The sequence below is a fragment of the Saccostrea cucullata genome, unplaced genomic scaffold, assembly GCF_032062105.1.
Source record: "Saccostrea cucullata isolate Sc308-1 unplaced genomic scaffold, CSIRO_AGI_Scuc_v1 ctg141, whole genome shotgun sequence".
NCBI classification, from domain to species: Eukaryota; Metazoa; Mollusca; class Bivalvia; order Ostreida; family Ostreidae; genus Saccostrea; species Saccostrea cuccullata.
The window spans coordinates 17,232-30,957 of record NW_026940735.1 but is presented as its reverse complement, the minus strand read 5'-3'; the positions used below and the strand labels follow the sequence as shown (position 1 = coordinate 30,957).

General features: G+C 32.2%; 1 protein-coding gene across 1 annotated transcript; it reads right to left on the bottom strand.

Annotated features, from left to right (window-relative positions):
- Positions 1 to 6,103: 6,103 nt before the first annotated feature.
- On the bottom strand, positions 6,104 to 13,726 carry LOC134256120 (LON peptidase N-terminal domain and RING finger protein 1-like). The gene is made up of 11 exons (XM_062738728.1): positions 13,042 to 13,726; positions 10,756 to 10,874; positions 10,480 to 10,602; positions 10,041 to 10,280; positions 9,611 to 9,683; positions 9,328 to 9,501; positions 8,911 to 9,104; positions 8,700 to 8,821; positions 8,337 to 8,507; positions 8,033 to 8,223; positions 6,104 to 7,856 (listed from the first exon to the last, which is right to left on the bottom strand). The coding sequence occupies exons 1-11, from the start codon at positions 13,625 to 13,627 to the stop codon at positions 7,570 to 7,572; spliced, it is 2,280 nt and encodes a 759-aa protein (XP_062594712.1). The 5' UTR covers positions 13,628 to 13,726; the 3' UTR covers positions 6,104 to 7,569.

The following is a 13,726-nucleotide window of genomic DNA, read 5'->3' as shown; positions in this document are numbered from 1 at the left end:
GGTACTTATGAAATTCTGACAGATTGTTGGAACACCTTGTCTCCAAAAACTACATACAAGTAGATATCTTTCAATCGTCTTTTTAATTTCAACATCGGAGTAATTGAGTATACAACCAGAAGTTTGTAAATGACCAATGCCAAGAAACGCATTTATAAAGCTCCATTTTTTGTAGTTTATCCTTAAAAAGTCCTAAGTTTTGATGTTATTGATTTTGGTAAATTTTTTTGATTTCTCTCAATTTTAGTATCCATATATCTGAATATATTAAACTTCTCGAATTCATTTATGTAAATGACGATATACTGACACTACTTCTGAAGTTTCTACTTTTTGCTGTGAATATTTTAGTGAGGAGTCACGAGGGAGGCTTAGTAGAACACTTACTGGAATCCACTATGTATATATATCTTTGTAAGAATTTTTACGAAATTTAGAAATCTGGTGTAGGTATCATCTACGAGCGTACAATGGTAATTCTTTCTAATTAGTTTTAGGGCTAGCTAGGGCAACGGAACCTTTGCAAAGTGACATACATAATTACATTGTGTATGATCTAAAATATGTTCTTATCTGTCGTAGATTTAGGGGGTATTTTCACAGTATAGATCGGTAAAAATCCAAAGAGCAGTCCGATTTATTTTTGTTTTCGAGAAATTAATGCAATATCCAACTATACTTACGTTTTAAATAATTTATGTTCATCATTTCGTATTAGAATTAGTACTAACAGAGAATTACGCACTTTTTATGCTTTTATAACGTTAATTGCGTCTTTTACAGATTTTCCCGAAAAACAACAACAAACATTTATATACGTGTGTTAGAACATGTGATATATATATAATTACTGAGTATGGACTTCCTCCAGTAGTATATATATTAACACCAGTACATTTTGCTTTAGATAGTCGTTTGTTTTACGTAACATACATATCGCGGGTGCGGATGCTAATATTATCAGTTTTTTGTGCATAATAAGCAGTTATTTTATAAAAGTATTATAAAATCAGACAATTTTATATACTAGTATATTACCGGTACTTCACCCTTTTTTAAAATCACATTCTATAAATATGAGTTGTCTACTGCAAAAATGAGGAGTCCGGGGATCCAAATTTTAGTAGAAAAACACTTTTATGCCCCCCTTTCACCCCTAGGGTTAAAATGAAAGTTTCAAAGTCTATATGCAGGTGTTCAAGGAACCAATCATATTTTTAAAAAGAGAAAAGGAAATGACAACTGTTTAAAATATAAGAGTATTTCGAGGAAAAAGAAAGTGTGACGGACTGACGAATAACAATATACCCTAACTTTCTTAAACGAGAAGTTTCTGTCGAGAATGTAGCTCTACTGGTTTGGACTGATGACAAAGGACGCGAAACGTAGCAGTTGGGCTTGAAACTTTGCAACAGCAATAAATAGAATCATCATGATTCTTTTTTTTTTGTGGCAAGATCTAAAACTGAAGGAGGAGAGGTAGCCTTTTAAAAGAATTATACATAAGTTTCTATTTTTAGAAAACATTTTAAAACCAATTTCTGACCAAATTTGATCCATGCACGTAAGTAATGCCAAGAGAAAGATTAGACCAAAGTCAGGAAATACAAGATGAACTATATATATACATGTATGAATCAATTCAATGGAAAGTAAATTAGAGCGGGGAATGGATAGAGAACAATAAAAACAAAACATGTTAAACACTGATACCCCCTTATGACAGCCTATAGCAAAGGTTGAAGTTTCTCAGAAAGTCAAACTCAAAGGTCGGTCAAATTTTTGAAAAACTTAATGTGACCAGTGCTTCTATTTTTTACTTAATTTTGAAACATTTGAAAATCTTTTTAACCTTGCGCTTCTGATTTCTTACATTGTTTTCTTTGGCTTTACACTGACTTTCTTTACTTAATTCGGCGCTTCTTTCTTTTCTAAACACCAATGTTTCTTGTTGTTTTTATTTCAACATAGGTATTTCTTAAAATCAATGTTTCTTTGCATCGATGTTTTCTCTACATTAGCATTTCTTGTCTCTTTACATCAGAGTTTCTTTTTTTTCACTTCAGAATTTTCAAATAAATGTTTCTTTACATCGATATTTCTTTACATGAGCATTTCTTGTTTTTTACATCAGTGTTTCTTGTTATTTTACATCAGCGTTTCTTGTTTCTTTACATCAGCATTTCTTGTTTCTTTACATTAGTGTTTCTTTACATCAGTGTTACTTGTTTCTTTACATCAGCGTTTTTTGTTTCTTAACACCAGTGTTTCTTGTTTCTTTACTTCAGCATTTCTTGTTTCTTTACATCAGCATTTCTTCTTACTTTACATCAGTGTTTCTTTACATCAGTGTTTCTTGTTTCTTTACATCAGCATTTCTTCTTACTTTACATCAGTGTTTCTTTACATCAGTGTTTCTTGTTTCTTTACATTAGTATTTCTTGTTCCTTTACATCAGTGTTTCTTGTTTCTTTACATCAGTCTTTCTTGTTTCTTTACATCAGTGTTTCTTGTTTCTTTACATTAGTGTTTCTTGTTTCTTTACATTAGTGTTTCTTGTTTCTTTACATTAGTGTTTCTTGTTTCTTTACATCAGTGTTCCTTGCTTCTTTACATCAGTGATTCTTGTTTCTTTACATCAGTGTTTCTTGCTTCTTTACATCAGTGATTCTCATGTCTTGACATCAGTGTTTCTTGTTTCTTTACATCAGAGTTTCTTGTTCCTTTACATCAGTGTTTCTTTACATCAGAGTTTCTTACTTCTTTACATTAGTGTTTCTTGTTTCTTTACATCAGTGCTTCTTTTTTCTTTACATTAGTGTTTCTTGTTCCTTTACATCAGTGTTTCTTGTTCCTTTACATCAGTGTTTCTTGTTTCTTTACATCAGTGTTTCTTTACATTAGTGTTTCTTGTTTCTTTACATCAGTGTTTCTTTATATCGTTGTTTCTTTACATTAGTGTTTCTTGTTTCTTAACACCAGTGTTTCTTGTTTCTTTACATCAGCGTTTCTTGTTTCTTTACATTAGTGTTACTTGTTTCTTTACAACAGCGTTTCTTGTTTCTTTACATTAGTGTTTCTTGTTTCTTTACATCAGCGTTTTTTGTTTCTTGTTTCTTTACATCAGCATTTCTTGATTCTTTACATCAGCGTTTCTTGTCTCTTTACATCAGCGTTTCTTGTTTCTTTACTTCAGCATTTCTTGTTTCTTTACATCAGTGTTACTTGTTTTTTACATTAGTGTTCCTTTACATCAGAGTTTCTTGTTTCTTTACATTAGTGTTTCTTGTTTCTTTACATCAGTGTTTCTTTACGTCGATGTTTTTTTACATCAGTGTTTCTGGGTTTTTTTTTTATATCAATTTATCTTTAGTGTTTTTCCTTGTTTCTTTATTACATGTTTTTTCAGATCGTGTTTCTTGTTTCTTTTATTTCTAGTTTCTGTGTTTTGACTTTGATTGACTTTCTTTTTTTGTGCATTTAAAAATCTTCAAAATGTGTTGTCACTTTACATCAATGTTTTGGAGGTCTTCTTGTTTCTTTATTGTTTAATGGACTTTTCAGCATGACTTTTCGTTATCTCTGTATATACAGTATTTCCTCAACATAACCTGGCACACAAGAAGATTATACTCAGATACCTTATTCTGTTTATTGGTTTTTGATGTTAATAAATGGTATTGCTAAGATTACCAAAATATTAAATTCTGAATATTGGTCGTGATTTCGATCGAAGGTATGATCACGGTTTCCAAAAAATATAAATTTCTGTAAAATACTTTTGAGTCTAATTTGAGAAGCTTCAGCTCCTACATTTTCGGTCTCATTTTTATATAACCCAAGGCACTCAAGACTACACAAAGATACATTATTCTGAATGCTATAGTTTTTTTTCTTTATTGAACGGTGTTGCTGTGGCTACTAAAAATATTTTTCTGTAAAATATTTTTAAAACACTTATTTTCCTACAGTTTGATGTAGCTGATTTTATTATTACTTGTAATGCAAGTAGAAACACTGGTGCACATTTTTGTCTCGTTTTTATGGGTATATAGTTTTTGCCCTGTTCGTCCGCTTGTCTGTTTGTCCGCAAAAAAGACGACGGATTTTACATTATTTCCCGATCATGACAAGGAGCACACGCGGGTGTAACTTGGTCGGCAGGAGATGTTCACTCCTCCATGGCACCTGATCCAACCTCTGATGTGTTTGCTCTACTCCTATTTTGTATTGTTTCATGGAATTTTGAGCTTGCAATTGAATAATGCTCGTTATCTCCATAAACGTGTACTAGTATTCCATCAATAGAAATCAAGACAATCAGTTACCCTCTTTAAGAATTAAATATTCCTCAATCTACCTCATCAGAAACGGGTCGATACATTGAATGAGAAGGGGGTTCCTCTTTTTAAATTCTTTCAACCGTAAATTACCAAGCGAACTGGTCTGTCGATTACAGAACCAACATATATTGTCCTGTACCCTTCTCCGATTGATATCGTCGTCGATAGGAGAAGGGATGGTGCTGGTTTTAATCAGACTGTAACATTGTAAACTTTCCCATGTATATTATAATATTAAAATGTCCTTGGCGTATGTCTGGCCTAGTGGTCAAAATAATTACACATGTAGGTTCAGGAAAAGACGTCTCATATCACGCACGATAGAAAGGCATTTTATTTCATATGCTGGGGAATAGAGTTGTCTGCATTACAACCACAGAATTTATTGATGCATGCAGACACACTCACAAAAAATCCTTACATAATCATGTTAATTATTACGAAACCCCAACACGTGTTTGTCCAAGGTTCATTTTGATCGACTGTTGTAATTTTAGACCCGGTAGCTTCAGATAATGAGCGCGGTTATTATGGGGTACTATTATTTCCAGGGCTCTGAAAAGGCTTATTCAAGAAGAGTCTGAGAGGCGCACTCTCCTTAAAGAATTTTTTATAACCAAAAATATTTATAAATACCCATTGAAAGGTCTTGTCACAATAAATATACAACAATGCCCAAGGCCTTCTGGATTTTTTTAATTATTAGAATATCGTAACATGTTCAATCTGTGTATATTTTTGCTACGATAAAATTATCATCGCATCGATTAAATCTTTTTAAGACCCCTCGAGTTCCTCTACATAATTATAATTTTTGTTACGAAACCCCAGGTGCAATGGGTACACACTTATTCACAGTCACTGCTTTTTATCAAATCTATGATGAGTAACTTTCCTTAATATTCTTTTATAAAATGATGAACACTCCTTCATTATATGTATGTCAATAAGAAAAAATTGTGTGGCGTGATGGGGACCATTTGATTTTTTTAAAATATAATAAATTGACGAATAGCAGCTGCACACAAATTAAATACAAGGTCAAATGGAAATTCCTGTGAAATCATTCTTTCAATGTCATATCTCACTACACTTAGTGACAAACAAACCCATGTGAATTGTCTTCATAACTGAAGTTAAAGGGTATGTTTAATCCCTAGAAGTCACACAAAAAAGTTGTTATATACTCCTCCACTTCGTCCGTCCGAATATAAATCAATGAAGTGCTAAATGAATAAATCACAACACATGTCAAATTGGGACGCTGCTTGCTAGTGCTTTTAACCAATTGTAGACCGGTAACACATAACCATTCATAACGAATTCAGCTGTATAGCCCAAAATTCATTACACTACATTGCATCACCATCAGTCAGACTAATCTCTAAATCCTTGCGAGCGCCGTGCTCCCACATTGCATTCTATTTATACCCAATAAAACCACGTGACTTTCAAAGAAACTTTTCGAACAGCTACATACTACCATGCAGCACATAATTAACTTTCTTGTGTCAGATTTCTCTGGTTTTGGTTTGCGATGAAGATCCTTATAAAAACATGCCCTTCTTGAAAGGATAATTAAATGAAGCTAGCATCTAAATGGATATCTGCTGCACACACATGTAGAGATAGTTTTCTTTTTTTGCGCATGATATCAACTCACCCCCTCTGAATCAGGAAAGACAACTACATCACGCAGTCGTGATGTCTGTGTCTAAATAACATAAATAACATAGTACATCTCAATTAAGTTATTTTTTATTTTATTAAATTGATGTGAAATAAATATATCATTATTGGAAAATGTTTTAACAACAAAATGATTCTCTCCAAATGTTTCTGGATCTGCCCTTCATGAAAATGAAAACATTTTACCAAATATTCACTCATAAAAAAAATGAAAGTGTTATGGAAAAAGAAAAATATTTTAACTTGCTTTACATGTTACAATGAACAGATTGTCATATCTTACACTACTACATATTCATTTGTAAGTTTTCACTTACAAAATAAAATCCCTGAAGTACCTTATAAATGGAATTTTTAGTGAGATATAAAATTACCAATTTGTCCTTTAAATCCGCATTTTATTTTGAAATAAAATGAAATATTTTTTGCAATTTTATGGTGCAAAGAAAGAAAATGGAACCTCTAATGCTGAAACAAATTGTTAACAACATTTAATTTTGGCAAACAAAACACCCTTGCTAAAATACCCCAGAATTGAATTCTCACTAAAATTTCTGCTTATACGGTAGTAAGAATAAATTTAATCACTTATCTTTTTTATTATAAAATTTTAAACAATAAAAAAAATATGAATAAATCTTTAAAAAAAATCAACACTGACGTCTTTGTTAGTTTCATCTGAAAATTCAATTTGGCTTTTAGATAAAAGTAAACAGAATAAATTAACATTTACATAAATAATAACTGGTGTATGAAATGAAATACTGAAGTTTAATTTAAGCTTAAAAGCAATGTACAGCGTAGAGATGACCTACCAGATAAAACAACCATTTCAAGAATGTGAACGAGTTATAAAAAATAAGTATAAATAACCTGACTACTGATAGTATATTATCACAGATTAGGGTACTCATTGCAGATTGCTTATATCTTGCAAGTAAAATAAACTAAAACAAAATAGTTCATGCAATCAGTCAAAATTAAATCAAGTTTTATCAACAATATACAGTAGTCACAAAGGGGGGTTTCAACATTCACTTTCCATCCTACATATATGTACATTTAATTAAAAATGTTAAGATAAATGTAAATACACATGTACTAGTATGCAAAAAAATGAAACTTGCATAACTTTACAATTTATTTAACTGAATGAAAACAATAGTTTCTGGTGTATTTGAAATAAAAATGTACTAGTACATTATATTACCACTAAAAAAATCATTTTCGAATAGTATATGAAAATAATATCCTTAAATTGTGAGAACTTTCTTCCATATGTAACACTCTTCCTCATTTCATACAAAAGATCATACAATATATCCACACTATTTACATGGAACAAAAACAACAGAAAAAATATACAGATTCTGGATAAAACATTCAAGAAATGGATAGTCTTGACAATATATGTAACTGAGGAGAAAATTGTTCAGATTGCCAGCTGAATTAATAAAGCCAGTATTAAAATAAGCCCTATGGTAAACCTGTAGCTGTGAAGTAGGTTCGTAATCGTATGAGGTATTTGGTCTATTAGTCAGAAGCTACGTCTCCTTTTGATGTACTCTAACACCCTCAGGATTCCCTCCAGCCTCTCTTTGTAGGATGTCATCGCTAACATCGTCAGCTGTATACGTGGATCTAGGGGTAGTATGGGTAGAACCTTCCACAGCCACGCCGTGCTATTGGGGTTACCCTGGTAGTCACTGTCACAGGCTGGAAATCCCCCAAAATGTCGAGATATCTGATTTCTCTGCATACCTGGCAGATGGTCAAACCAGGATTTGACTTCCCTGTATGTTTTTTCTTGTAGTTTGTTAACGGCTGTAAAAAAAAAATTACTTGTTAATTTTATACTGAAGTTTTCAGAAGTGAAGATGCCAAGCAAATAAAGTGGTAGAAAACAAATTTATAATGTAAATCTTGTTAGTGTTTTAAGTGACTTTGATGAATATGAAAAATAAAAGACTTGAAAATTTAATTCAAAATCTTGCTCATACCTTGCACATCATTTTCAGATACGTTAACGTCTCTCAGAAATTCTACATTGGCGGTGTTGTACCCATCTCTGTGTCCTCTGGATAAGACTTTAAATCTTCGCCCTCCTATACAATCCACCAGGGACCTTCCATCGGGGAAGAACTGAACATCTCGAATTTCCAACATACAGCCGTACTCTGAGAAATCATCTCTGTAAAGGACAAAAATTGTTAGATGAGTACTGTGTTTATACTGTCATATAAATTTTCACGATTTTTTAATCAAATTTTAAAGATGGAGAAATTCTGATCAAGGACAACTTACTGGTCGTCTCCCATAGAGATGCACATGCCAAACTGTCGAGTACCAGCCTCCATACATTGTCTGACCATCAGACGATACCGCGGCTCAAAGATGTGGAGGGGACAGGTTACGCCAGGAAAGGCTAGCGTGCAGACAAATATGGGTATATGGTGTTTCTCATCTTCTCCCATTCTGAAATAATAACAAAATATTATTTATTTGCAACTTCCAAGAATTCTGATCAAATGTGTTAATATTACACTTCTATAGCTCTCAATCGCTATTAAAATAGCATTTCATTTCAAAAACATAGTGACAGGTCTCCTTTAAAGCTTGGATAAAAATTTCATCAATACTCAAACTCTGGCACATGTGCTGACTTACTTTGCAAGTTCAACCAATTCATCCTCATGAATCTTTTTTCTTGCTTCATGTTCTTGAGGGAAATAGGTTTTAAGAATATTTTCTAATGATTCATCTCTGGTTTGGCGTCTCTCGGCTAAATACTACAAATCAAAACAAAAATTTTATTATTCCAATTCAACTGTACGTCATCTTTCATAAGAAAAGAGAAAATACAGAAACACATTCATACCTCAACTAATGAGCCTTTACAAAGAGGACAGTTGCTTTGGTGATCTAGACATCTGTCAAGACATTGTCGACAGAAGGAATGACCACATGGGGTGGTGACCGGTTCGTGCATCAGACGATAGCAAAGGCTGCACTCAAAGTCATCAACATTTACCAAGGCCTTGCTCACATCCATTGGTACAAGTTCTTGAGCCTCTGAAAAGAAAACATCTACATTTTAAATTTTTATTCTCCCTGTAATTAATAAATAAATATAATCTTAAAAATCATGTCTTTTTAATATGATTCAAGGAATATGTATAGTTTCCTTTAATAGATTTTTTTGAGATATGTATTACTTAAAAATTTATTTATTTAATTTATTTACTGTGGATAGAGTTATTGTTTTTATTATCTTTGGTTGAATTTCTATACATACTCTGCTGCTTCTGTGGTGTCTCCTGAGGGGATAATGGCGGTTGAGTGGTGCTTGGTTCTCGTGTACGCTTCCTGCTGCCGTCAGTGTTTCTGCTGTAGGGGGATTGGGATCTTGATCGGGCTCCTCTTAGGAAACTTACCGGGGATTCTCTTCTGCTGCTTGGTTCAGAAGCACCTGAAAATTTCCAAAACGACTTCCTTGATGCCATTTGAAATCTACTTGAATTCTTCTTGAAATTTGAATTTTTTTTTAAAGTATAAAAGATCCTTAAACTATTACATACATTTCTGTGCAGGTGTTGTCTCTGCATTTCCATCTCTTCCTCTGGGCACCTGCTCCAAGGAACTCGGCTCATCCTATCAAAATATAAGAAAGATAAATGTTTTATCTTTCTTTCATGCATTGAAAAACATTTTTGAAAGAAAATAAAAATATCTATAAAATATCCTTATCTATCAACTCTTTTTCTGAACCTGCCAAAGACAAGAAGCACTTTTTTTAGCTGGTTAGTTGTCTCTCCTTTACTTTACTGTTGCAGTGTCCAGCTTTCAGCTTTGAATTACTTTTCTAAATTTAGTACTGATGCTTGGAACCACCACAGAACAAAAATTGAAAAAAGTTATTAAGCAAAAGATCTATAAGGTATCCTTCTTTACTTAAGTAAATCAACATTTTAAGAATATTTCGAAAATCCAAATATGTTCAAAGGTTACCTTATCAAAGCTTGGTTTCACTTCTGTTTGCCCCAGTACAAAGTTTGTTGCACTGAATAGGGTTTCATCAATGATGCCTTTGAGTTGATCTAGCTTGTCCATGGTGATATGAGGTAGGAGGAGAGCAGAGCTGAAGTTGGCACGGATCAACTGGGTCAGCAGTGAAGGGTTGAACTGATTCTTCAAGGCTAAAGCTTTCACATCCTCATTCGGAAAAGGTGACAAAATCTTGTGCAGAGACTATAATAATAATGTATATTAATATCATTAAAAATAATATTAAAATGTATTTGTTTGTTTATTTATATGTTACAGGTCCTTTTTTAATATGTTTTATACATACACAGAACAAAGTATTCATTAATAATAATTACATTATATCATCCTTTACCAAAATTAAAAAACTATGCAAGCTTTATTGTTGTTTTCTCTGTCTTACCTTGGAGAGGTAGTCTTTTGCTGATTGGACTTCTGAATCCAGGGCCAGACACTGAAGCAATGATACAACAGCATCCTCAAACAGGTTCATGCCAAACTGAGCACACCCTTTGCGGAAGTACCCCTGCAAAAAGTAGGTTTAATTTTTAATAAAAATTGCAAACTGAAAAATTTAACTTTATATAGTTTTTTAATTTTCATAACACTAATCTACATTTTTCTTCACCATGTTCTGTTTCACTGTAAAATTTACACACATTGTTCTATTGATACATACTTTTGGCCAGTCGGGACGGAGTTCAACAACTTTCTCTGCATCCTTCATAGCCTCGCTGAATCGATCAAGTGAGACATAGGCGTGGGAACGATTGCTGAGTAACAAATGATCATGTGGCGCTAAAAAACAATAAAAAATACAGGTACATTATTCTGTGTAAAATGTATAGTAAGCTACCTTCAACAAATTAAAAATCAACAGGTAACACAAAAGATTCTGTATACTGATTTTTCTGATGAATAAAAAACAGTTGCACTTTAATTACTATCTTGATAGCAGTGTTGTATATCTTTGATATTGGAATTTTCAATAATATGAAAAATTCAACTTTGAGTCAATTTGTTATAAAAGTCATCTGTACTCGTAATTGTGTATGGGTTCATGAATAAGACTGTCTCACATAGATTTAACATTATTTCTGGACAGCATTTTACAATAATGATCATACTGGATTTATTTTCCTTTAAATGCTCATTTTATTTCTGTGTTTATTTCTACAGAATGACTTGTCACATTGTTTTTCTTTCAATGACAATATAATTATCACGATTAACACCAAAAGGTGAATAATTAGCCAAATAAAGTAACTTCATGATGAAAATAAATGCTTAGTAGATTTCTTCTTTTTCCCTAGTTTCAGTCTTGAAAAAGCATGCAGTCATGCTTGTCATCATATACACAACGTACAGGGAAAAAAATTCTCACAAAATGTGCATAGTTAATATTGTGATAAATTTAATGACAATTAAATGAAAAAAAAATCAAAAATGTTGAACTTTTAATAAGAATAATATCAATATAAGATAAAATTTTCTAACAGTTACATTTAAATACAGTAGTCCAAATTTAGTTCTTGGCGCGCAGCACTGTACATTATCATTATTTAACTTTATGAAAATATATTTCATTGTTTATAACTTATTAATAAATACATTTCAATAATTTTTCTATAACTAACTTATTATTGGACTGTTGAAAATATCTCAATTTATTGACATACCCACATGGCATATTGCTTCAAAAATTTTGCCATAATGAATAGAATATTAAATCATCTTCATATGTTTATTTTCTATATGGATAAAAGGCATATATTTTTTAATTTGGTAATTTATTTTCAATGTCACTCCTTTTGTTATTTTCATAGTCATTTCTTAGCATTCTTGCTTTCTAAAAAAGTTTTTATGCACTGCTATATGCCGATGGAACATATGTGTTTATTAAGGTGTAATTTCTTCCAATAACACTAATAAACATTATAACTATAAAAATATGAAGAGAACTTACACAGCATGAATAAATTATTTGACTATAAATAGATTTAAAATCATCTCCATTATCTTTATGACATCGATAGCTGTCCAGCTGTTTTGCTCTTGTTGTGTATAACTTGTAACAATGGATCTTTTACTATGAAAAAGCATAAAATCTAGAGGGTGTGCAGACAATATCATTTTGATGCAGTGATCATTTTCAACTTTGCTGTTTCATTTCTGAAAACAACTCAGATGTATAAAATCCCTCTTGAAAAAATATTTTTTATGGTTCTCAATTGCAATTGCAAATGTTCTGAAAGTTTTGGGGCTATGTATAAAGTTAGAACAGTTACTCCTTGAATGAAATGACAAAGAAGTCCAGTTCCGGTTAACACGTTGGTCCTTGGTATATAAGATATTTTCTAGCACAATGTGAAGTAATCATACTCCAATTGCCTCACCACACCTCACCGTATGATCAATAACCAAACAATGGAATTATATGTTTTGCTCTGATTTAACAAACAGCATGAATTTATGTATAATAACTTATCTTGCTTTGAATTGTTTTATTGACATACCCACATGGCATATTAAAAATTTTGCCATAATAGTCATTTAATTCATCTTTTATGTTTATTTTCTATATGGAAAAAGAATATATTTTTTAAAACTTACCTTTTGAAATAGCATTTCTTAGCAGTTTGCTTCGAATTGTTTCTTAGCTGCTATATGGAACATATTTTAACCAAGGTGGGGACTTCTTCCAATAACACTAATAAACATTATAACTATAAACATATGAAGAGAACTTACAGTGTAGACGATTATATTACACAGAAAAAATGACGTAAAAACATTTCAGAAGGTGCAGAAACCTGTCTTTTACATAAAAGAGAGCTTACGCAACCAACTAAAATCAAACCGAAAGTAGGCACATGTGTCCTACTTACACCGGAAGTTAACTTATTACAAAACAATCATCTTCCGGTCTCAACAAAATATGTTTCATAACAAATTCAATACTTACACAATTCGATGGCCAAGCTGTATAGTTCTATTGATTTATCAAATTGTCTTCTTTCAAAAAATTTATTTCCTTCTGCTTTTAAGCGGCTAGCCTTGCTTTCATTAGGAAACCAACTTTCTATTAATCTTGAAAGAAGCACATTAGACTGAAAACTTGAAGTTCTCACAAAATGATGACTTGTACCACATGTTCTACATGTTTTTGATTGATCTCTTTCGAAACATTTCCTACAATAAGTATGACCACAAGGTATTGTCACTGGTTCATTAAATAATCCTCTGCATATAGTGCATGTAAACATGCAACTTTTGCTCATGTTAGCACTGGTTGCAATATTGTCCTTTTTCACAGTGTTGACTAAAGCTGACACTAGACGGTTTAAAGATGATGGTGAAAGATTTCCAAGTCTGAATGCACTGGCATAAGCATCAAAGGCCTTCTCAAAATGACCACAACATGCAAAACTATCAGCTAGTCCCATGCACAAATCCAGAGAAGGTCCGTTTTCTTTAATTGTTCGTTCATAAATTTCCGCAGCCAGTTGAAAATTTTGAGTATTAAATGCTTCTTTCGCCAAGTCAACCATCTTCACATTGATACTGGTTACTGCGTTACATACTCAACGAAACCATCGATGTACTACCAATAATACAGTCCCAACTTATGTAACATCACGTGTTACCGT

Coding starts and splice junctions, on each gene's coding strand:
- LOC134256120 (XM_062738728.1), bottom strand. CDS start 13,627: ATGGTTGACTTGGCGAAAGAAGCATTTAATACTCAAAATTTTCAACTG. Junction 9,502..9,610: donor GACAACACCTGCACAGAAAT/GTATGTAATAGT, acceptor GGAAATTTTCAG/GTGCTTCTGAACCAAGCAGC. Junction 8,822..8,910: donor GTAAAGGCTCATTAGTTGAG/GTATGAATGTGT, acceptor TTTGATTTGTAG/TATTTAGCCGAGAGACGCCA.